General features: G+C 39.3%; 1 protein-coding gene across 3 annotated transcripts in view; it reads left to right on the plus strand.

Moving 5' to 3' along the window:
• Positions 1-3,887: 3,887 nt before the first annotated feature.
• Positions 3,888-23,197, plus strand: part of LOC131359325 (C-terminal-binding protein 2-like) — a 31,271-nt gene continuing 11,961 nt past the window's right edge. The window contains exons 1-2 of one of the 3 annotated variants that reach the window (XM_058399112.1): positions 3,888-4,223; positions 11,198-11,358. In XM_058399112.1, the coding sequence (XP_058255095.1) occupies positions 11,301-11,358 (58 nt within the window). In that variant the 5' untranslated portion in view covers positions 3,888-4,223; positions 11,198-11,300. Of the gene's footprint in view, positions 4,224-11,197; positions 11,359-14,803; positions 17,049-22,317; positions 22,654-23,197 lie in introns of those variants that run through there. The other 2 variants (XM_058399114.1, XM_058399113.1) reach the window with 2 other exon arrangements.

Genomic DNA, 23,197 nt, shown 5'->3' on the forward strand with positions numbered 1-23,197 from the left:
CCCTGGTTCTGTAGCTGCAAAAAAAAACAACAAGCTCAAATCATCACCCCCTCCGTCACCATACTCAACAGTTGATATGAGGTTTTTGTGGTGATATGTTTTCACCCAAACAAGGCACTGTGTATGATGACCAAACATCTCCATCTTGGTCTCAACAGTACAAACGATTTTGAAGTTTATTCAGGTGCAGTTTTGAAAATAACTTTATAGTCTACTGCTCGACTGGTCCCACTATCTCTCAGGGTACAAGGTAGGTCTACATACAGACTCTTCTCTGTTCTGGCAGAGAGGTCACTGACTGTCTTCAAATGATGCACACCTACCACTTCCTGAAACACTTAAGCTAGTTCTTTTTTGCATGTCTGTTGCATGCCATCAATACATAAAACAAAATATCAAAAATATCAACAATATCCTAAGTCTGTGACCTATTAAACCAGTGTTAATGAATTAATTAACAGAGACTTCAAATCACTCGATCGAGATAAGAGTGTCTGCCAAATTCCACAAATGTAAATGTTATTTTGATGGTATTGTGTTGAATATTTTAAGTGCATACAGAGGTCTGTATGTTACATGATGTAGCTCTGACCATTAAATCTTCTGTATCTCTGAGCATTAAATCTGACCTTGGGCTAAATTTGCTGGGATGCCCACCCCTTTGAGAAGATTGACAACTGTCTTAAAGGTTCTCTATTTATAAACAGTCATTTTCACTATAGAATGATGAATTTTAGATTGTTTGAAGATTGTTTATAATCCTTCCCTGAATGAAGAGCAGCAGATTGCTTCTCTGAGGTCATTGTTAAAGTCATTTATTTTTGGCATAACATAGCATGCTACAGAAAACCAAACTGCCAGACGTTCTGCCTTTATAGAGGTAGTTACACATCTTGATGATGAACTAATCCTGGGCATTTCATAAATAACATCTGGCTGATAATTACTCTCTTAATGATGGGGAAGTAGGAAAGGTGTACATATTTTCCCCCATCTGTTTTCTGAAAGTTGGTTTGTTTTTTGGTAATAAATGAAATCTGTTTTTTTGTTGTCATCTGAGGATTTTTTGTGTTTGTTATAAGAAGTAAATGAGGACCACACAATTTTTATTTATGCCCTGATAAATAAAAACATTGAATGGATGCATGATGTACTTTTTTCCCTTGACTGTATATATAATGCTCAGAGTCCTTCAAATGTATTTGAACAGCAGTGCAAATAATTTGTTTTTGCAATACACTGAAGAGATTTGGGTTTAAGATTAAAAGATGAATATAAGATGATAGATCAGAATTTTAGCTTTATTTTCTGTGTTAGTACAACGTGTAACATGTTAGCTTTGGTACCCGACCAACTGATTTCAAGGTGAGCAAAAGTATAAGAACAGATCTTAATCTTAAAGTAAACACTTAAATTTAATTGTTTAAATAAATACTTAAATGTAATTAAATAACACTTAATATTATCATTTGCTTGCAATAACTTCATCAAGCTATCAACCCACTGACATCACCAAACTGCTGCATTTTTCTTTTGTGATGCTTTTCCAGGTTTGTACCTATCTTCAGGTGGTAAAATTCTGCAAAGGGTAGTAGTGTTAAAGTCTGGTGACTGACTTGGTCTAAAACCTTCCACTTTTATCTTCTGATGAAATCCTTTGTTGTGCTGATATTGTGTTTTAGTTAAGTGCCTTCCTTGCTGCATGATGAAGTTTCTTTCCTATTAGACTGAATGGATTTCTCTGTAAATTGGCAGACAGAAGTAAACTTCTGAATACATTATGCTGCAACCATCTTGAGTTACATCATCAATAAAGCTTTTAAAATTAAAAATTTAAAGTGTGGACAGTGTGGAAAGTCAAGTGTCAGATCAGATATGCATATGCAAATATATGTCTATATATATATATATATATATATATATATATATATATATATATGTAGTAACAATAGCAGTGAATATAAATATGAAAAATAAAATAAAAATAATATAATAAAAATATTAACAAAAAATTAGTAGTATAATATATATGTATACAAATATAAAACTGCTTTATAAAAACTAAATATAAAAAACAAATATAAAACAAAAATATAATACAGTACAATGGTTAACTTTGAAATGGTGTCACAAAAGAATACAGTATGTACAGTGTGCATATGTAGATAAATATATAAATATATATGTAGATGTCTACAGGCAAGTATAAATGTCCAATTTAACAGGGAGTAAAGTGACGGTGCAGTGTGCACACAAAGATGTACAGGAAAGATGTACAGTGAGAGTGTATTGCGTGTACAGAATAGTGCAGAGTACAAAGTAGTGCAATTATTGCATGTGCAACAATCAGCTGAGGTAGAATGTCATGTCGTGTAGGAGTATGTCCAGAAAGACCAGACTCTAGGTGTTCTGGTTGAGGGCCCAAATGGCCTGCGGGAATAAGCTTCTCCTCATTCCCTCAGGCCATTCGGGCCCTCAACCAGAACACCACTGTACTTGGTACAGTTTTAAATCATAATCAGATCCTTTCTTTCTCCACACTTTGGCCTTTCCATCACTTTGGCAAAGGTTCATCTTAGTGCCAGGACTTTTCTGGCTCATCTCCCTGTATAAGCTCTAGCTCTGTATCTGCATGATTTTTTGCAATGTTCTACTGTCACATGATTGACTGATTCCTAATACAGTGGACAGTGACTGCATACAATAACATCCACTTTGTACTTGATCCATTTTTTTCCTTCTAATCTTCTCAGTTACACAGCATTTCACGAAAGATGTCTCTGCATTCATAGATTTGATCATCGAAGTGCGGTTTATTAATATATCCACTAGATGGCGCTGAAAGACTCATCACCATGAGCGCGAGCGCTTTTTCACCATGGACCTTTTTCTACTTAACAAATACAGATATATTAATCATATCAGTCGGATATTATCAAGGAAATAAATTTTACAAATCAAGGAATTTAATCAAGGATTCAAGGATTTACTTCTTTATCTACCAGTATATGGCTCATATATATATATATATATATATATATATATATATATATATATATATATATATATATATATATATATATATATATATATATATATATATAAATATATGTATATATAATTGCAAACGGTGTAAAGAAGTGTATTGTGGTAATAAAGAGAAGGGTCAGAAATGTGTGTAAGCAATTAGAAACAGCTTTAACGAAAACAACAAATACACAAAAGGGTTATAAATTGATCAAAAGGTGTGTTGTTGAAATTGTGTTTTCAATTTTAATATGAATTTGATATACATTTAGCATCATGAGAACTATACTGGTGTCTATGCACGTGTAATGGGATGGTTTAATAAACTGGGTTTAATAAAAAAAAATAATAAGACAATATAATTGTGTATAATTTTGTAATAAACTGAGATACATGCTGTAATCTTTGTGGGGGTTTTTTTTGTTTAGAAAACTCTTCATAGTAGTTGTACACAATAGCTAGCAAAGTATAATTGTTTGCGTGCCAAGACCGAAAAGTTATGGCTGAATCATAAATTGTTTCCAATTGGATATGTAGTATACTTCTAAGGGTGGAACAGTCATTACAGAGTTACATACACACTTTATATATGCACTAAGGAGACATTTAGGATACAGCCAATAAATTCAAGCAGGGATAGAAAACAAGGCGGAGCTATGTGGCCCCGCCCACACAACAAGTGCCCCGCCCTCACATAGTTGCCCCGCCCACTCATCTTTTCTGTCGCGAAGCAGCAGGAGCTCCTCGAGGGTGTGTGTGTGTGTGTGTGTGTGTGTGTGTGTGTGTGTGTGTGTGTGTGTGTGTGTGTGTGTGTGTGTGTAGTCTATTCAAGTGTTTAACTCCGCCTCTCAAAAAGAGAGCGCAAAAAAGGAGAAACAGTCACCTCACCTCAGTCCCTCCCTGCTGCAAACGGAGACGATGAGCCACAGCAGCTTAACCGATAGCGTCGCCATCATATAGCTCAAACATACTGGTCACTGAAAGCTCCCTCTCTCTCTCTCTCTGACCGGTGCAGCAGTTTACCATCGTGGGGATTTCTCTCGGATTTGGCGCGTGTTTTTAAGTTCGCGACTGGATCCTTTTCACATGTTAGCACAATCCTGAGCACGAGCCGACGAGCTTTTAAATCATACATGAAGAAATCTAGACCTGAGTCAAACTGACCACTGGGCGGTAAAAAGGCTTCTCTGTCTCAGGTAAGAACTAACTTATTGCCTGCAGGCCTCATTTTAAGTACAGTGTGTGATGGATGGGTGAAATGCAAAAAAAAAAAAACCCTGTGTGTGTGTGGGGGGGGGCAGTACACAAGGGGAGGGGGCTGCCCAGGGTCAGATCTAGACCAGTGAGTGGTTCTCAAAGTGGGGTCCAGGGGTCAGTGAAGTACATCCAGGTGGTCTGGTTATTTTCTTTTTAAATATTTTCCTACAGGAAGTCATAATCCAGCATTATTAAAGCTATTCCATGTATTATTGATATTATTATATAGTATTGTTGATATTATTGTTATTATAGTTATTAGTTGTTTGACTGGTCACGTGCATTGAATGGGTTTAAGTCATATCTCAGAAAGATCTATAAATGATATCAACAGGGATTTTGATTGGTGGAAAGTGCTGGAATAAAACATCCTAGAGGTGTATTATATTTTAGAGTTGCCTACATTTTTTGCAACAAAAAAAAAAGTATGGCTGGCTCCAAAAAGTTTAAGAGCGTAAATAAGCCTGCATTGAGTTGTGAGATCTTTTGCATCTTTAACACTTTGTCTTAAAGTGTTATAAAGTGAGAGCTTCCTGCTCCTAAGTGTAAATATGTAGTTGATAGGTGACAGCAATAGAGAAACAGTTTTGCTGAAGCTTGAAATGCTCACTTGTGTTCATCTGATTCCTTAAACATTTTTTTGATTGTGTCAACCGATACTGTAAGGTGTGTGTGTGTGTGTGTGTGTATCTGGAGGTGATTAGGGAAATGGCCCTTTGTTGGTGAGGAGCTCTTGTCGGAGAGAAGGGAGTGTGTGTGGCTCTTTTTCACTCCGACATCTGCTGTCTATGGTTATTAGATACCTGTTTAACGAGGCATGCTGGGAAAATATTTCGAATCACAACAGTGCCCAGTGTAAACAATGATCTAGTGTATGTACGTTTCTGTAAAGTGTTACAAGTGTATGTTCCCTGTTCAGTTCTTTTCACTCAGACAGAAAAGAATGCAGTGATCTGCTCGAGTCGCTGATCTGGTGCGTGATAGACCCCCGGATCGTGTGAAGTGCTACAGAGAATTTACGAGGTGTGGAGAAATGTATCAGTCCATAGGTTAAGAATGAAATTGAATATGTTCATACTCGTTCCCTCGAACAGTTTTTTTTTCCTTTTAGGTTAGTTTCTTTTGGAAAAATAGCTCCCCAAAGACACCAGCTCTAGTCAAGTTTCCTAAGCAGAATAGTCCGGGGATAAACATCACAGGCATGAAGGGAATTCAGCACACAGTTGCATTTTAAGGTAAAGTGACAGGTGACCTTGGTTGTACACACCTCCCCCATCCCTGTCTCATGTGAGAACACCTCCCACCCATTTCTACCTTCCCCAAGGCACTAAAACATCACGCAGTCTCAGCACATATGGCAGAACGTGAAGAAGGACACTGGACATGAATTATCATTTAGTTAGGTGAATGTAAACAGGTGTTTTAATATTTATGATTTGCTGTTGAGCAGGATGGTGGGGGAGGCAGAAACACAAACACGTTTAGTGCCTGGTGTATAATGTAGACTAGGGCTGGAGACATTCGGTTAGAAAAGGCGAGAGTTTTCACAGACTGGGTTTTTATTTTTATTTGCTCTCTCTCTCTCTGTGGTCTGATTAGTGAGCTGACGCCGTGGCTTGTGCAACAGAAAGGTTTGACTTTTAAAAGCCGACTGTTTACAGTACTACTGAATATGTATTTATTCAAGTCCAAAACAGCTGTCTATGACAATATTTAAAAGTGTAACCTGACACGACAGTACGAAGCAATACAGAACCACCTTCAGCTGTCTTATTTTTACTCCTAAAGGAGACACCATTTACCGTCATCTTATACATTTTATGAAGCTAGAGTTCATTTGTTTTTTTTTGTTTTTTTTGTTTTTGTTTTTTCCCCATTTCTTCCCCAGATATATGTGTATATATGATATATACAAACGAGATGTTCAAAACAGCAATCAATGGGAATCAAATAGCAGGAAGAGTAGATGAAAAATTTCTCTCCGAGTGCCTGATATGCTGCTAATATGGATCACTATGTGCGCTTTAAAAATAGCTAAGAGGGTGATGGTAAAGGAGGACGACATGAAGGCTGAGGGAAAAAAGAAAAAAAAAATCAGCAGTATTTTCCAGATGCTGCGTTAAAGAATATTTTAATCACTCAGAACTTATTCCAGCAAATTATTTGTTTTTCATTTTATAAAAATCAGAGCAGAAAAAGAGAGAATGTGTATATATATATATATATATATATATATATATATATATATATATATATATATATATATATATATATATATATATATATATATATATAAAATTGTATTTCCAGTTGATGCTTAAAAGTACTGCTGTATGTTTAGGCTTTGTGTGTTGAAACAAGCAATAATTAAAAATATGTTTTATTAAAAATATAAATTTAATGGTAAAATTAAGAACTGATTTCCTATTTTTGTGTCCGCCAAGAAAAATAAAATAAAACAGTAATCGTTTCACCCTATATGCATCTTGAAACACAAAACAAAAAATGAACACCACTTACATGGATCTGGTGATGATTGATTTTGATTAAACTTTCCAATATCTGATAATAATTATTAAACTCTAGTAACATATTCTGGCTATTTATACGTACAAACTACCTCACTTTACTATTAAAAAAGCTCCCGCAAGTCTGTTCTTCTTCACTATTATGATCGCTGATAAATAACCTCATTTCTAATAACATATTGTGAACAGGTTAATACGTCTTGCATTCTGTAATGTAATGTGCCCAAATGTTATGAAACGGCTTTTATATTGCTTTTCAGAGTAGTAATTAGAATCAAATTACAGTTTGACATCAGGCCCCTGAGGAAACGTAATGTCATTCATGGCTCTATGAAATTTAAATAGGTTTGATTTCTGTCCCTGAGCTTGCACAGTGATGAGTCTGGGGTTATAGAGTTGTAATGCCTCTCTAACACACACACACACACACACACACACAGAAGGAGAAGCAGTCAGAGCGAACAGATCTTTACATGTAGGAGACAGATGGAGCTTCTCAGTGCCATGCTGGCTTCATTCAGTAAAGGAGGAGCCGTGAGGGTCAGGATAAGCAACATGTCTTTTGTGGCTGATGTTCAAGACCTTCATAATGGCATGGTCTCTTCTTCCTGGTGTCAGTCTATTAAATTATGTTTTTTAATTAAAATTCCTGAAGTGACTCGGATGGCTAAATTCCTGATCTTGATGAATATATGAATGCGCCAGAGATCCTCGTTTGAGTCACAGCTGTCTTGTTTCTATAGAGTCTCTCTTCACTCAACCCAACCCACCCCTTCCTCTGTGGCTCTCTGCATACCAGTCAGCTGGGTGTCTCTTCAGCTACATGCTGAAATGCAATGCTTAGAATGTTTCTCCGAGTGTGTGATCTCTAGTGCAAGAAATGACGAATCGAGTTTCAGGCAGCGTTTGAGAAACAGTGCTTTGGTTCATCACTAGTACGTTTCTTCCAAAATTTAATTTGGGAAATGGGGGAAAAAAAAGGCTGTAGTGAGGCAAACTAATATATTTTTTTTTTCAAGAGCATATCACGGCACATGAGTACTATGCAGGTGGTTTAGTTTAGAGAGTGAAAGGCAAGCAGATGTCCATGAGTTCAGTATGTCACCAGGAGGTCATAGGGAAGAGGCCATCTGTTGTCATACTGCTTTGTTTAAAAAAAAAAAAGACTTCAGCTTAATCATCTATCTATTGCATTGTGTGTAAGACGATCATATGAAAGTGACCAGATTATGCTTTTGTTTTTGTTGTGTTAAAAAAAAAAAAAGTTGTATAAAATGACCTGAAGAAGTTTTTCTAGCCACGGTCACATTGGTCATCCTTAGACACCTTTACCTTTCAAATGCATCAGTCATATGTAGTTGCGTATTTTAAACATTTATGAGTGAAATCCAAGACGGACCTTAAGGCATCGATTATAAGTGACTTCTCAAGACAGAGAAATGTGTCAAAATACAAGGCGATGATAATCGCACGCTGATATCATAGATGGAAGATAAAAATAGTTTAGTTTTCCTGTAATGAGCCATGCCTTCGTTTCGCTTTATCTGTTAGATGCTTACAGTGTGAGTTGTGTTGTAAGATTTTTGGATTGATCACACACTGATACTGTTAGGGTAGGTAGGTGTGTGTGTGTGTGTGTGTGTGTGTGTGGTAAATGACAGTCTGATAGACAGACAAATGCATTGTGTGGGAGGAAGGTCAAGTATTTCAAGCTTTATCTAAAAAAGGTTTTTCTCAAGTTCCCCTGAGGCATTAAAGCAAAAGGTCAATTTTTTTGAAGAAATAAACACATTAATATGTATTAGTCTCAGTAAAATACTGGCATGTTTCAAGCCTCTTAGAGTTTGCTGCATTTTCTTTCTCTCTCTCTCTTTCTTACACTCTCTCTCTCACACACTCACTCTCCTTCTCCTCCTTCTCTCTCTTTCTGTCTTTCTTTTTGTCTCTCTCTCTCTCTCACACACACACACTCTCCTTCTCTCTCTCTCTCTCTCTCTCTCTCTCTCTCTATTAGTTTTTTTTTTGCTGATGGTTCATCTCACATAAATTGTACCTGTTGTCATACTGAAGAAAGTGCATAAGTCTGTTGCTGGTTTTATCAGCAGTGGTATTTCAAAGAGCCCCTCATGAAACCCCGTTACGGACGTATTATGCGGTGGTTTTACCGAGCAGAACGAATGTTGTGACAGAAAAGGATGCGACACCTGAACAAAACCGTGCCTGAGCTATTGCAAAATGTCAAGTATAAGAGCACATAATCTTCCGAGGAATTATCTTTGGGTGCCAGTTATATGTGTATTATTATTATTTTTTTCCCCCACAACTATTAAACTATGACATTGTATTGCATGAAGAGGTGTCATGAAAAATCTCCAAACTAGCAAGACTAGAGCCCCGGGGGGGTGCAGACTCCAACATTTCAATCACAAAATGCTGCACCACTGTAATTGTCTCTCGCAGGCATGCTCACAGGTGCAGATGAATCAAAGCAGCAGGTTGGTGAATGGGACAGCTGTAATTCACCCGCTGTGTGAGAGAGAGAGCACTTTAAAACACAGACGCAGCTTTGAAGTGGATACAGGTGACCTCTTTGTGTCTCCTGAAAAGCTATTGCTGCCACCTCTGTGGGCTATATAAACGACATTAATAATATTTTGCTTTAAAGCCGTCCTCTCCAAATATCGCACTCTGTAAACAACCACAACAGTTTCCAAACAACTCATTAAAAATGTGGCTACAATGATGCATAGAAATCACGAGCATGGAGAACACAGAGCTGATGCAGGAGACTCAACAATGAAAATATTCTAGAATGAATTAGTTCAAATCTTTTGTGTATTCGCATTGTTTGTTCTCGTTTTTGCTGGTCTGCTCAAGTACTCAGAATATCGCATTTCTGTAGCGCCGTTAGTTCAGCAGCTCACTTCTACAAAATGCCTCGCTGCATGCAGCCCTAAATACAGGACACATTTGTTTGATTTCTTCAGTTGCGTTCATTTAAGATCGTATTGTCCTTCCGTCGATAGAAACGCTTGTAGAGTTCAAAGGAAGAAAACACACCAAGAGTCAGTTTAACCGGGATAAATACCGCATACCTGAACACTTCGTAAGGCGCTTGTTAACTTGTGGTTATTGAAGGTGGTTATTAAGGGTGGTTATTAAAGGTTAGAGGTTTCTTTTGCAAATTTAAAGGCTTTACTGGATCTGCTCTGTCAGAAATGATCAGGACATCTGATATTACTCTTCTGCCAAAAAAAGAAACCATTCAAAATTTGGCTGGGTAGTTAAATTAGTTTGTTGTGAAAAACGTTTACAGTGATGTTTGTGAACTCGTGTGCATGTTATTGGTACTGAAAACTGATGATTGGTACTGATGTTAGCTCTGAACTAGTCTGCTAACAGAGTGCCGGTCAAACCATGGCACCACGTTTTATTTTAACGTTTCAAAACTAAGATATCTTTAGGAAAAGTGAGTTTGTTCACTTTACTTGTTATCGTGTTCAGTGTATCAGAATGACTGTACAAGTATCCACTGGTGAGATGTGTGTGTGTGTGTGTGTGTGTGTTCATTCCAAGGATTCTAAGTCATACCGGTGCTAGACTGTAACAGAATACAGAGGCAAATGCTGCACCTTCTTTTTATTATTTGCATATAAATCAAGTCTAAAGGCTTGAGTTGAGAAATGTTGCTTGTGTCTTCTATGTGCTGCTGTTTTGTATCTCACTTTGGTAGTAAAGCAGTCCAGCTCAAAGCAGAGGGAAAAAGAATGTATATTCGAAGCTGAGGAGTTTACACTCACTGAATGAAATATGGCGAGCATGTGAGAAGAGAGCTTGGGATTTAAAAGAATATGTTGATGACAGATGAGTTGTGATGATAAAAGGCTCCATTAGGCCTCCCTGAACGCCTGGACTCTCTGCTCTGAATGACTGATATTTAGCCTCCAGTGTAATGGCGGGAACTGAGGCTATTGAAGAATGCGTTTGTACATGGAAGTACATGTGTGGCTCATGCTGTGATCACTCTCGGTCAGCCCGAAAGGGCACACAGTCTTTAATCACAGAAGTGGTGTGTTTGTGAGTGAGTGAGAGTTCAAGGGAATGCAAGCAATTATACTACATCCTGCCAATGGATGTAATGACTAGAGAGCTTGATGGTGTTGTTTTGTGTTGTGGATTTGGGTTGTTTTTATTGACCTCACAAATAGTTTGCTTGAATTGGGAGATGTAGCTCCCTCTTGTGGCAGTATTTTATTATTGCAGTACACCATACGACCTGTCCTAAGAGTCAACCTCAATGAAAAGACAAAGTAGACCATTGTAAGAATTTAGGTTATCTGTTGAATGAAACGTGTGTGTGTGTGTGTGTGTGTGTGCGCGTGCAGGTGTGAGGTGACGGCATGCCCTGCCAGGGGTGAGGGGACACTAGTGTTTTGTGGCTTAGCCCTGGTGTACAGCTAGCCGAGACGAGGAGGCTGCAGCACTACAATGGCTTTGCTTGACAAACACATAGTAAAACGCCAACGGCTCGACAGAATCTGTGAAGGTAAGTTTTAGAGTGATTCATTTTTGTCAGTAAGTTGTTTTTTTTGGGTTTTTTTTATGTTGCATATATCTTATTGCACTTTGTGATGCAGTGCGGATATGGGGGGGGGGGGGTCTGGGTGATGGGTGAAACCCCATGAATCTTTTTGAGAGCTTTTCCACTTTCTCAAGTACTCTAATTATAGAAACCTGGTAGAACTGTACCCACATGACACACTCCCACAAACTTTAGGAATACTTTCCATGTGTCTGTGAAACACTATAATGGTTTGGCACATTTTAAATGCCTGGTTTTATGAACCTATAAACAGTATACTTGACCACTGATCCTCCCACTGTGTGAGTACTGGATTAGGTCTGACTAGGCAGAATGTTTTTTTTTCCCCCTCTCTCTGTGCACAGAACAATTAAGCCTCTGGTTCAGAAAAGTGCCTCCAGAGGCTTAAAGTTTGTTCCAAGAATGGAGAACAAAATCCAGTGAGATTAATTATGTTTAGGCATGTAAACATGTAAGATACACCAGCAAATCATACATGTTAAATCGGCTCCATTAATGCAGAGTAGTCATGATGTCATTCTGCTAATATATGTACCTATATGCTTGAAACTGAAATGAATCCGTCCTACACTCCATAGGGTAAAGTCAGTCACCACCATAGCATGCAGAGAAGAAGAACAGCAGATTGAATGCAGACTTCCTACAAAAACAAATTCTTACTTTTGTGCCTAATTACAATGGAAAGTGATCTCATCTACTTTTGACTGTGGCAAAGGGACCCAGAGGGGGTTGCGGTTGCCAAAGAGGCCAGGCCTGAGAAAAAAATGAATGCAGAGACGATTAACTCAGCAGAGTGCTTTATCCAGCACAAAGACACAGTGCTGGTCTGTTTATCAAATATGAGAGGTAGTCGATTCTAAATGTGGATTGTACTCGAACATGTTCAGTGATTTTTCTTTTCACTGCTCTGCTTTTTGTCATGTCTTAGATGATAATCTGTAGATGTAGTGTATTGAGTGTTAAGTGCTGTCTAGTGGTCCTTCCTCTCTGGCCATGTAGTCATATTCATGCAGGATCAATACTCTTATTTGGCAATGTATGAAAGTGGTTTAGCGAGAGGGAAGGAAAGTCTGGAATGGAAATGAAGATGATGAGCAAGATGCCTTTTGGTGAATAGATTATGAGTAATTGTTAAGGGTGCTTTAGGGTAAAGCCACATAGTCTTGCAGTTACGCAATTGTCTGTGTGTTTTTGTGTGTGTGCTTAACCTCACAGACACACACAATATGAAAAGCAAATCCATTTTGACTCATCTCAGACCTCAGTGCAGGTCTGACCTGCCCAAAATATGAGTTTTTTTTTTTTTTTAAATCTGAATTTACATACTAAAGCTGAATATTTCCTTCTGGACCTGTTTGTTCTAGGGCATCCTACTTGTTTATGAGACAACATTACTATTCCATTTCTGCAGCATAAGGATGAACATTATTGGATTTTGTTGGTGTTATGTGTTAGAGGCATTATGTCTGATATGTAGAGCAGGGCTTTGCTAAGGTTCATTGTTGTCTGGTTCTAAAAAGGATTTGAGCTGCAGATTATGGAATACTGTTCACAACTAGTTGTATAGCATTATTTTATTTAAACAGAAATGGGAAAAACGTTGTTATAAAATGATGACATTTCAGCTAATATTGAACGAGGTAGATTTATTTGTGGGTTAGTTAAGAAAATAGAAAAATCTATTAAACTAATGTTACAAACTTAATCAAACTAATTACTTTCTGATTTTACTTTTTAATACATTTTTATCGTTGTGTAATATTCAATTTGTTTAGAGAGCAAAAGAATATTTATTTAAAAAAAAAATGACCATCCTGCTGGGTAGAATGGGATTCACTGAGGCTGAACAACCCAAAAGTTAGTGTTTTAATATTATTTTTTAAGTGTCCATGCACATTATTTCCCCACTGGTTATGCAGACTATCTAAGTGTGTAATCATGCTCATTAGACAAAGTCTTTTCCTTTGGGTACACAGTCTTTTATATTCGTGTACTTTGTCACTGAAACTTTGTTCATACCATGTAAATGTGCGTATTAATAAGTAAAGGGCTAAAGTTTAGTTTAAAATGGCAGTATAAATCTGTCATGTGTCATGGACACATCTATGCATGATCGATAACTATGCACAATGAGACAATGTTTAATTTTCTCTATTTTTAGTGTGAAGATCTGACCACATTTCAGGTCAGATTTATGCAAAAATACAGAAAATTATAAAGGGTTCAGTATGCACTATGCATTTAATGAACAATAAACATTTCTGTATATATTATTAGTTTTAGATGAACACTGGGTTTATGTCAAGATACTGATATCAAGGCACTTATATAAAGGGCATTGGGTACTGTAGCTGTATTTTTAATACCTTTATATTTAAATGTAGTAATTTCATTTAATATGAATATTTTTGCATAGTTTTTGCATGTGTCCGATTTTGCTTCAACAGGGCTTTAACTGTGACTTAAATGTGCTGTATTTTTCTCACACAGATAAGCTGTGTTAGTGCAGTTGTAGAGTCAGGTCAGCTCTTTGCACTTGTTACTGAACGAATAGTGCTCGACTAGTCACAGGATTACTGTTCAGTCAGGATTTGATCTTTCTGAGGGCACTGTACGACTTAACCATTAGCATTAGGTTTGTATTTATTCAACCGGACAGCCTCTTTGTCCAGCCCTTTTGGGGTTCTGAGGAAGCCATCCTTTTTAAAGAGCACTGGACAGAGACTCAGTAACATCACCGTTTCTGAACTGTCAACCACAGGTATGCGTGTTCTCTCGTAAAGGGAGACCTCATCTTCATCATTCTTGTTATTGTCATGAATGTATTTAATCTTTCCATAAGTAAGACTTGTATAATGATTTAGTATGTATTTGTGTGTATGTGCCGTTACAGCAGTGGATTTAACCAGGCTTAATTTAGTCCATAATCCCTCATAGCAATCAGAGTGAGTGAAATGTCTCAGAGTAGAAGCAGATCAGCTCTACTGGATTAACAAAAGTCCCTGCCTACTATGCACCACCCCTTCACTGGTAAAAAAAAAAAAAAAAAAAAAAAATCTCTTCCTCCCTGTGTTCTCATCAGTTCATGGTTGTCGTTTTGCATTTTCACAATGGAGTAGCAAGGTTGCCTTCGTCTACAGCTGGTGTGTGAGAGAGAGCATTTGGTATCCTCTTTCCCTTTTGCATTGCCAACAGCACTGGATTAATTATTTAGCTGTCACCTACCAAGAGGAGCTATTTGAAAGCAAAACCCTAAAAGAGAAGAGAGACAGAAATTACAGCTGGAACTCGTTTGAAAAAGGACACTCTTGCAGCATCTTTTTTAATCCTCCACTCTTACATAAAGAGAACAGCATCCTTTTTGCACATTTTTTCCCTCTTGGAGAAATCTGTCTTGGTGCTGATGTTGGTCTCTAGCAAGCAGTTGCCGATTGGCCGTTCCCAGAGCTGGGATGTGCTGGGTGGGAATGAAAGTCAGTGGGAACGCAGTGAGAATATGTATGAGCAGCAGAACAGAACAAATGACCGACGGAACTCCTTCGGAGGGGATGCTGGAGGTTGGTATGAACCACCCACTGGTGTGCGCCCATCTGATGTGGATATGAAACGGGATCCATACCATTACCAGGTGTCGATGTATAACCATAATTATATGGATCGACCTGATCCCTGCAGCATGAGGAAGAATTCTGTTCCTGAGTTGAACAGTCACTATGACCGTCCACTCATGGCCCATCGTGGTTCTCTAACTCCACTGGATCCTTACCAGCAAGATCCTTCAGTGTTTTCCAGGACACCTGATGGCCTCTTTCGTGGAGAACAAATGCCCCTTAACCGATCAGCTTCTCATTACATTACGATGGGAACAAATCAACCACTTTGGAACCAGACCCAATCTGGGAGGTCTAGTGTGCCTGCCCCTAGTCCAGCACCACCTCCTCCACCCTCTACCCGTATTTACCGGGAGCCATGCCTCCCTGGCCCTCCACCTGCCACACCAGTAGCCAAAATGATGCCAGAAGGTCAGCATATTCCAAGCCGTGTACCATCTCCTGGTCGGTATGCCACTGAGGCAACTAATCCTCGCTATGGCACTGAGGCACCTTCTTCTCTTCCTGGAATCTCAACGTACACTGATCTTAATGGGAGACCAGTGGATCCAAGCCAGCCTGCAGCCACCTGTCTGGTTATAGATCCATCTTCTCAAGGTATGGTTATGCGACAGGAAAGCCCTTCACCATATGTTATAGGACAGCAGCAACAGGCCCAACAGCAAAAACAGGAACCAACTCAGCAAATGTTACAGCAGCAAATGCAACAAGTTCATTCGTTCCATCAATCACAGCAGTTTCAGCCAGTACAGCAAGAGCAGTCTGTTCAACAACCACAGCAAATACAGCCAGTTCCACAACCACAGCAAACGCAACCAATCCAGCAAGTGCAGCAAATGCCCCTTATGCAACAAACACAGCCTGCACAATCTGTTCAGCATGGGCAACCTGTGGCACCACCAAATCCTGTGTATGACCCAAACCTTTCTTTGCCAGCTTCTGCCCCAGTGACTACATCAGTCACAGCTGCTATCCCTGCTCAGAGTCCTTCTCAGCTTTCCACTCAACCAGCTCCTCCTCCTACAACACCTCAAAACTCACTGGCTACTGTGGACCCCAAGAAGACAGCTGACCCAGAGTTTTTGGCATTTCTACACAACGAAGGTTTGTCTGAGAGAACTATAACCTCTCTGCTACAGCAGGGTTTTGATTCACCTGCAATGTTAGCTGTTATGGAACAAAATGATGTTCACTCTGTTGCACCCAACTTGGGGCAGGCACGTGTTCTCTCTCGTGTGGCAGTCAGTTGCAGACGTCCTCTGGACATCCCTCAGCACACGACCGCTCCGGTCAGAGGACGATCCAACAGTTTCAGCCATCGCAATGACATATACTTGCACCAGCATCCACCTACGACTCCAAGTATGGACTCTCAGTATATGCAGCCACCCTTGAATCCAGTCCAGACCATCTTCCCCAGAATGGCTGAAGTCATGGGCCGCAGACCTAGTAGTGCCCCTTCCCAGCAGCTTCTAGAGGCAAGTGGATACCCTATAACGAGGGCACCAGGGTCTTTCAATAGTGTGGTGTTGCCTGTTCAACCCCGCTCACTGTCTGCTTATACTACTCAAGCTGGCCTACCTATGCTATCTTTGACAGCAGTGTCCCAGCAAGTTCCACTTCCATCACATATACCTGGAGTGCAACCACAAATCTTTGGCTTGCAACAACAAATGCCACCCCCTATTCATGGGATGCCACAACAAACACCAACACTGGCTGGACTGCCACAGTCAACAACCATGCCAACTCTGCCAGCACAGCAAGCCCCCAAAGCATACTCCACCAACTACACTGTGCCCATGGAGCTGATGAAGAGGGATCGTAGCCTGGCCACAATGTCTGGCCTGAACAATCCACATCCAAGCCCCCATTTACTGCGGAAGACTGGCGCAACACCTCATGACAGTGCCCTGGTGCCTGTAGGTTCTGCAATACAGACTCCTTACCTTGCCAGTCAGAAGCTGTCACGACGCACTGGACCCCCTGTAATTGTCTCCACCATGGCAACACCTGACACAAGTAAATCAAAGTCTTTGTCCCAATTTCTTCTTATTCTTTAAATTTATATCTCAAAAAACGCCCAAATGAGTTTGAAACATTTGCGTTTTTAATGGCTTAAATGTAGGCCATTTATACAAGATCCGTTGCTCTAATTGAGCATACAGCATAAATTTCTAGGGTCTATTTCAGGTTCATTTTATTCGTTTATTTTTTGTTCTTCATTTCTTTTTTCACCTGTTTTTTGTTGGTTATTCCTTCATACCTTTCAGTAATGTATGCTGCATGGTCTGTAGATGACTTGTGACTGTACTAGTGTAATCTTTTTCTGTATCACAGTGCTGTTGCCTTTCTAAGCACTCTAATCCCACCCATGCTGTTGATGAAATAGAGCTCTGCAGCTCATGAATCTGATGTGAAATGACTGTTGGGGGAGGTGTCCAAGAAGAGCAGTTTAACTGTAGCTCGAATAGACATACAGTGTCAAAACCCTGCAGGAAATTTCATGGCATGTCACCATCATAATATCTGATTCTAATTATTGTAATCTAAACAATGAGAGATTATTAGAGAGCCTAATGAGAGGAAGATGGGAAAGAGACATACAGTGAAACCAATATGAAACATTGGTAAGTGGTGACCTGCTGGGATTATGCAGGAATGCACAATAAATGATCCTGATGCATTTTACATCAGATATCTTTCATGTAATTGCCTTTTCTCTCATAATCTTTTATGTAGTTGCCAGATTCCGCCTGTTGCTGCCTGTAAATCAAGCTCATTGTGGCTTTTCTCTCCAAGTTGTGTAATGAGAAGCATTTGCATGTCTTAACTCCTCTTTTATTTTCTTTTTACAGCATTCTTTTATATAGTCAATTTCAGGCTGATTCTCTCACATTAGACCTCTCTTCACATTCTTTAGGTTCATCACCATTTAATGACTTTTCAATTATTTTTTATCTAATGTAATGTAAATTTTGTTCTGTTGCCTGCATAGCTTTATTTTAGGCCATATTGAATTCCTGACTATATAGGAGGTTTTGTCTCAGAGTAAATCCCTCACGTGTCTGGAAGACCTTAAAAGACAAATTGGTCATGCTGAAGTCCCTACAACTTTGAGTCACAAATGTTCACACAAAAGGAGTCATTTTTTTCTAGTTAAGAAAATGTCATTTTGATGTAATCCCTCTTGAAATTGTTGCTCCTGTTCCATAAATTGCTTCCTGGTGTAGCAGTAACTGTTTTATTGACTGTATAAGAGCAAGAACATGTAATGAAGTCCCTATTTCCAGTAAAAGCGGATTATGTTGCCATGGCAATGGAGGTAGTGGTCAGAACACGCATAAATGTTACCGAGGGTTACCTAGGGTGTGCATTTAGTTGTTTGATGTTTCACACATTGGGAAGCTCTTGAATTGTTCAGCAAAGATTTTAGGGCTGCATGCTTGTTCTTGCGACTGCATGAAGGTTATTTTTACTTACATCCTGACACTTTTACTAAATTTCACTATTCTTTTAAATACAGACATGGCCGCAATTTACCATTATTTATATATATATATATATTCTTTCTTTCTTTTAAACCACAAATTATGGTATCTATCCATAAAATTATCAGTTACTGTTTCTTTGTTTCAGCAAAATTGTCAAGTCTGCAGTACATACAGAATAGAAACCATTGTGTTTTATATAACCAAATACAGTTCTGGTGTTTAACACTGTGGGCTTAATGATAGGGATATAATGGCTAATTTCTATCTAATTTCTCTGTAAAAATCTGCCTACAGTCAATAGTTATTAGGACTTAGGTGTGCACAGATAACACATTTGTTTGCCCTGCTTCCTTCCATAACTCTGGCTCTAGCTGATGGCACAAATTTATTATTTATTGCTTTGGGGAATTGGTGACTCTGACTCTCAGCTAAAAAATCGTATTTGATAAATTCTTACACTTGTACATGATTTGTATGGATTCCACCAGAAACACTGTTTATGTGAGAGCTCTGACAATTTTGAGTAAATGGTGTGTTTACATGACGCATAGTAGAAATTCTGTTTAGACTGAAAGAGAGACATTTTGTTCTGTTTGCCAGAGAATGTCAAAGACATGACAAAGAATGTCATTCCTTTTATGCATCTCCATAAACTCTTGACGTGTACATAGGCATATAACAATGCCACCTTCCTTCAAGTTCTGAAGCCCGGGTCTTCAGTAGAATGCACAGAGATTAGCAGCTCACTTTAATGTGCTCATTGCCTGGGCACTTCTAAGCTGGAGAACTGAAGGGGAATTTAAAGACTTTAGGGTAGTATTTATATAGAGAGAGAGATAGAGAGGAGTTTAAACTAAATATCTCGAGAAAAAAGGGTGGAGGAGACAAGAAAATGGAGAAGAAAATGGGCCAGACATGGTAAGAGTAAATGCAGTGGCCATATGTTCAACTTCACGTGCTCCTCCATTATTGTGGTTTTGGAACTATAGCTAAGGGGAAAAAGAGTGGAGAGAAGAGGGATTACAGTCATAAAATCCTACCAGCCATCTGTGCAGGGTTGGGCTCAGTGGGGAAGGTGGGTCGCAGTGCTTAATCCAACTGCATGAAGAGAATATAATTTCCATTTGAAAATTGTGCTTGCTGTAGGAAAATCATGAGTTCTTAATGCTGGAAAATCAAACTCGTATCTCTCTCTGACCAGATGTGAAGAGAGGACAGATGAACAGTTATCCATTATAGCATGTGATTGGGTGTGTGTGTTGCCCTGCATACATTTTTGTATATGTGCAGGCAAGCAGGTGATGTGAATTATTTATAGTAAGAAAATGTCATGGTGTCATGGAGATTGAGTTACACTCCACCTAGGTAGGTGGAGCTGACGCTATGAGCAGAATGCAGATTCCTCACGTAGCGCCAGACGTTTAGGGTGTTTGCTCTAATCTGATAATGTTTATGGGGTTTAAACCTAAATAGGTCATATAGAACATATTTTATAGCGTGTTAGTAGTTAATTATAGGCAGCTATTTATGTACAGCTATTCCCAAATAATAAATGAAATAAGCTTTAATGTGTATAAATGATTAATAATGATTAATTAAAATCATTACACTAGCTGTCTAACCCTAGATAAACTTATGTCTTCATGATTCTGCTCCTTGGTCTCATGTCGCTAACTTTTTTTTTTTTGTATTCAGAAGGCAAGTGGGTACAGAAAGAACAACTAGGCCACAGAAAGTTGCTCAGGATCCAGTTTGGCAGAGTCACATGATTGGTCTCATGAGACAAAGGGATTGTGAGATCATGCAGTTTTTGCTGATTTCTTCAAGGTGAAAGATGTGTGAGCAGATTGGGGATTTTTTTTTCTGGGATTTTCAAAGCCAAATCCATTACTAGACGTTATTGACATCCCCTTTGAAAAGTTTTGAATACACTGTTAATGGGGTTTTTTTGTATCCTTTGCCCTATATAGGACTGTTTTTGTTTGTGTGCTCCACTTATTGTTGTAACTTTAGTTGTAACCTCTACTTCAGATGCTCTGCACTGATGCCTCCACATAACAGCTTTCTGTGTTGAGTGGTAACAAGGCCCAGCTGTGTGAGTGTGTGTGTGTGTGTGTGTGTGAGCACACAAACGTTCATGCTTGTGCTTGTGCTTGTTCAGGGCTGGTCCTGTGCTCTCTCTTTGCCAGGCCAGATGGCTCCTGTCACAGAGAGCCCTGATAGGAGGGAGTGAGGGAATGAAAATAATGAATAGAGGAAAAAGCAAAAAATCAGTAGGAAGCAGATTGCAATGTGAGAAAACGCATCCGCAGCTGCACAGTGTGGAGTAATGTGAACAGTACGGCCAGAAGTGTGAAGACTGTGTAAATACATTGGCTTTTTATAATGTCCTGTTAGAACGCTCTTTAGCCACACACACACACACACATACTCATGGCTCGTTTTGAGCGATTTGCCAGTCCTACAGTTCTATCATAAGCAGAGCCCCATTAGTCCTACAGTTCAGTATCATAAGCAGAGCCCCATTGTCTGCATGACGCTATGCAGTGCTTATAAGTTTGTGGTATTGTGTAAGAGAGAGAGTGTAAATGTGCGTGTCAGATGTCTTACCCTTACCATAGATCCTGTTTTGTTGCTTATGGCAACCTAATTCCCTTCTAATGCGTCTGTAACGTTTTATTTTTTCCTTCCTGTACTAAGGAAAGAATAGAAAACCAATTTACTCAAAGCTCCCTAATCAGAGCATGTTTTGGTAAAAGGAATAAATATTCATACTGAATGCATAGATTTGTAAAATTCTTTGACGTGAGGCTAAATAATTCTCCTTTCTGTGATGCGACTACTTTTGAGATGTAGAAATGTGTGTTTATGATTCACAGTGTAGTTATGTGGGTCTGAGGATGCATAGATACCACAAAACTTTACAAAGTTGTTGTTGTTGTTGTTTTTTAAACATACTATTGCTTCAAAGCTACAAATATGGATTAAATATGGGTTTGCAATGAGAAGGTGGTGTTTGAGGGTCTAGCTACGAGTCTAATGATTGGCGTGGCACATGTGAGCCCTGGTTTCCCAGCATATTCCTGTGATCTGTTTCTCTCTCTCTCCCTGAGGATATGTGTATGCAGCTGTGAGCAGAATGAAGCTGAAAGTAATGAGAGTAATGTGTTTCTGAGTGGCACAGTAATGCAGTTTAGTTGCCCGTAGAGTTCTGGTATAAGTCTGTTTTGTATTAACAGGTTTCTGTTAATCTCTTCATGGGGTAACATGTCAGAATAATTGTCTAAGATTACTATTCAGGCATCAAACTCTGGAGTTCCATGTATCTACCGTGAAAATTGTATGAAATTTACATTCCTGCATTTATTCCCATGTAAATACTCCCCCTACACACACACACACACTTCTTATGAGTGCTCACATTATGAGAACATTTAACTTGAGGCATGTTTGGCCAAAACCAGCAATTGGAACACAGATAGAGAACAGGAAATAGGACTAGGGGGCAAGAAGAGAGTGTGTGTGTGTGTGCTCGCGTGTTTGAGTGAGAGCGAGTGAGATCAGGGTTAAGTAAGAAAGAAAAGGCAGGGGAGGGGGTCGCAAGCTCCTAAATGCTGTTCTTTTACAAATCATAAATTGAAGAAAAAGGCAGTGCAGAGGAGTGAAGGGGCCGTGGGGAAGAACAGAGGGGGGAGGAGAGACTGCAGCCTAGACCGGAGGAGAGCCACAGAAGTGCTCGTTTGGACTGGCTCTCGCATTAGTTTTTTTTTTTTTTTGTTGGTTTTTTTCCCCCTCCCTCGCTGGCACTCTTTCCTCATTGCTGAAGCGCACTGCATTCTGCCGCTGTGACGGGATCGCTCTCACTACTAGACACTGAGGCAAAAAGGAGTGTGTGTGTGCGTGTGTGTGCGTGTATGCCACTGCTAAGGCTTCCCTTTAGCTGGGGAAGAGCAACCACTCCAAACACAGTAAGGAGGACTAGGGAAGACACAGAGAAGAGGAGGGGGCTGATTTATGGAAGAGAGACCCCCCTGAGGACATCTTTTTTTCCACTCACCTCCCTCTATTCTTCACTTGTTTTTGGGGGTCTGCAGAGCTCTTAATGGGAGGAATGTGGAGGCAGCAGTTTCCAGGCAAGAAACATGTTTCCTCCTCACACAGGGTCATTTTGGTGTGTGTGTGTGTGTGTGTGTGTGTGTGTGTGTGTGTGTGTGTGTGTGTGGGGATGTATTTTTCTCTGTGTTGGGGACCAAACAGCTCCATTATAGTTTTGACCTTGTGTTAGCATTTGGTACCAAAAAAATATAAATTTTTTTGGAAAAAAATAAAATGATTAAAAAAAGATTTTCTTTTAGGACCTTACACAGATATTACTGCAACACTGCATGTGTGTGTGTGTGTAGTCATGAAAGCTTTGTTGGATATTCAGGTATTGGATATGAAATAACTAGACTGTGTGTTAATTTTCATGACTGCACTCCCCTCACACACAGTCTGGCTTGGCACAAGCTTTATATATTGACTCACCCTCACCCTCTTGGCAACTAGTATAATCTGCGGTTATGCTTTGTGTGTGTGTGTGTGTGTGTGTGTGTGTGTGGAGGGGGTAGGGGTGCTCTTTGTAGGGACTCAGTGACCCCATTTGTATAAGTACATGACAATTTTGACCTTGTGGAG

Source organism: Hemibagrus wyckioides, linkage group LG09, assembly GCF_019097595.1.
Source record: "Hemibagrus wyckioides isolate EC202008001 linkage group LG09, SWU_Hwy_1.0, whole genome shotgun sequence".
Taxonomy (NCBI): domain Eukaryota; kingdom Metazoa; phylum Chordata; class Actinopteri; order Siluriformes; family Bagridae; genus Hemibagrus; species Hemibagrus wyckioides.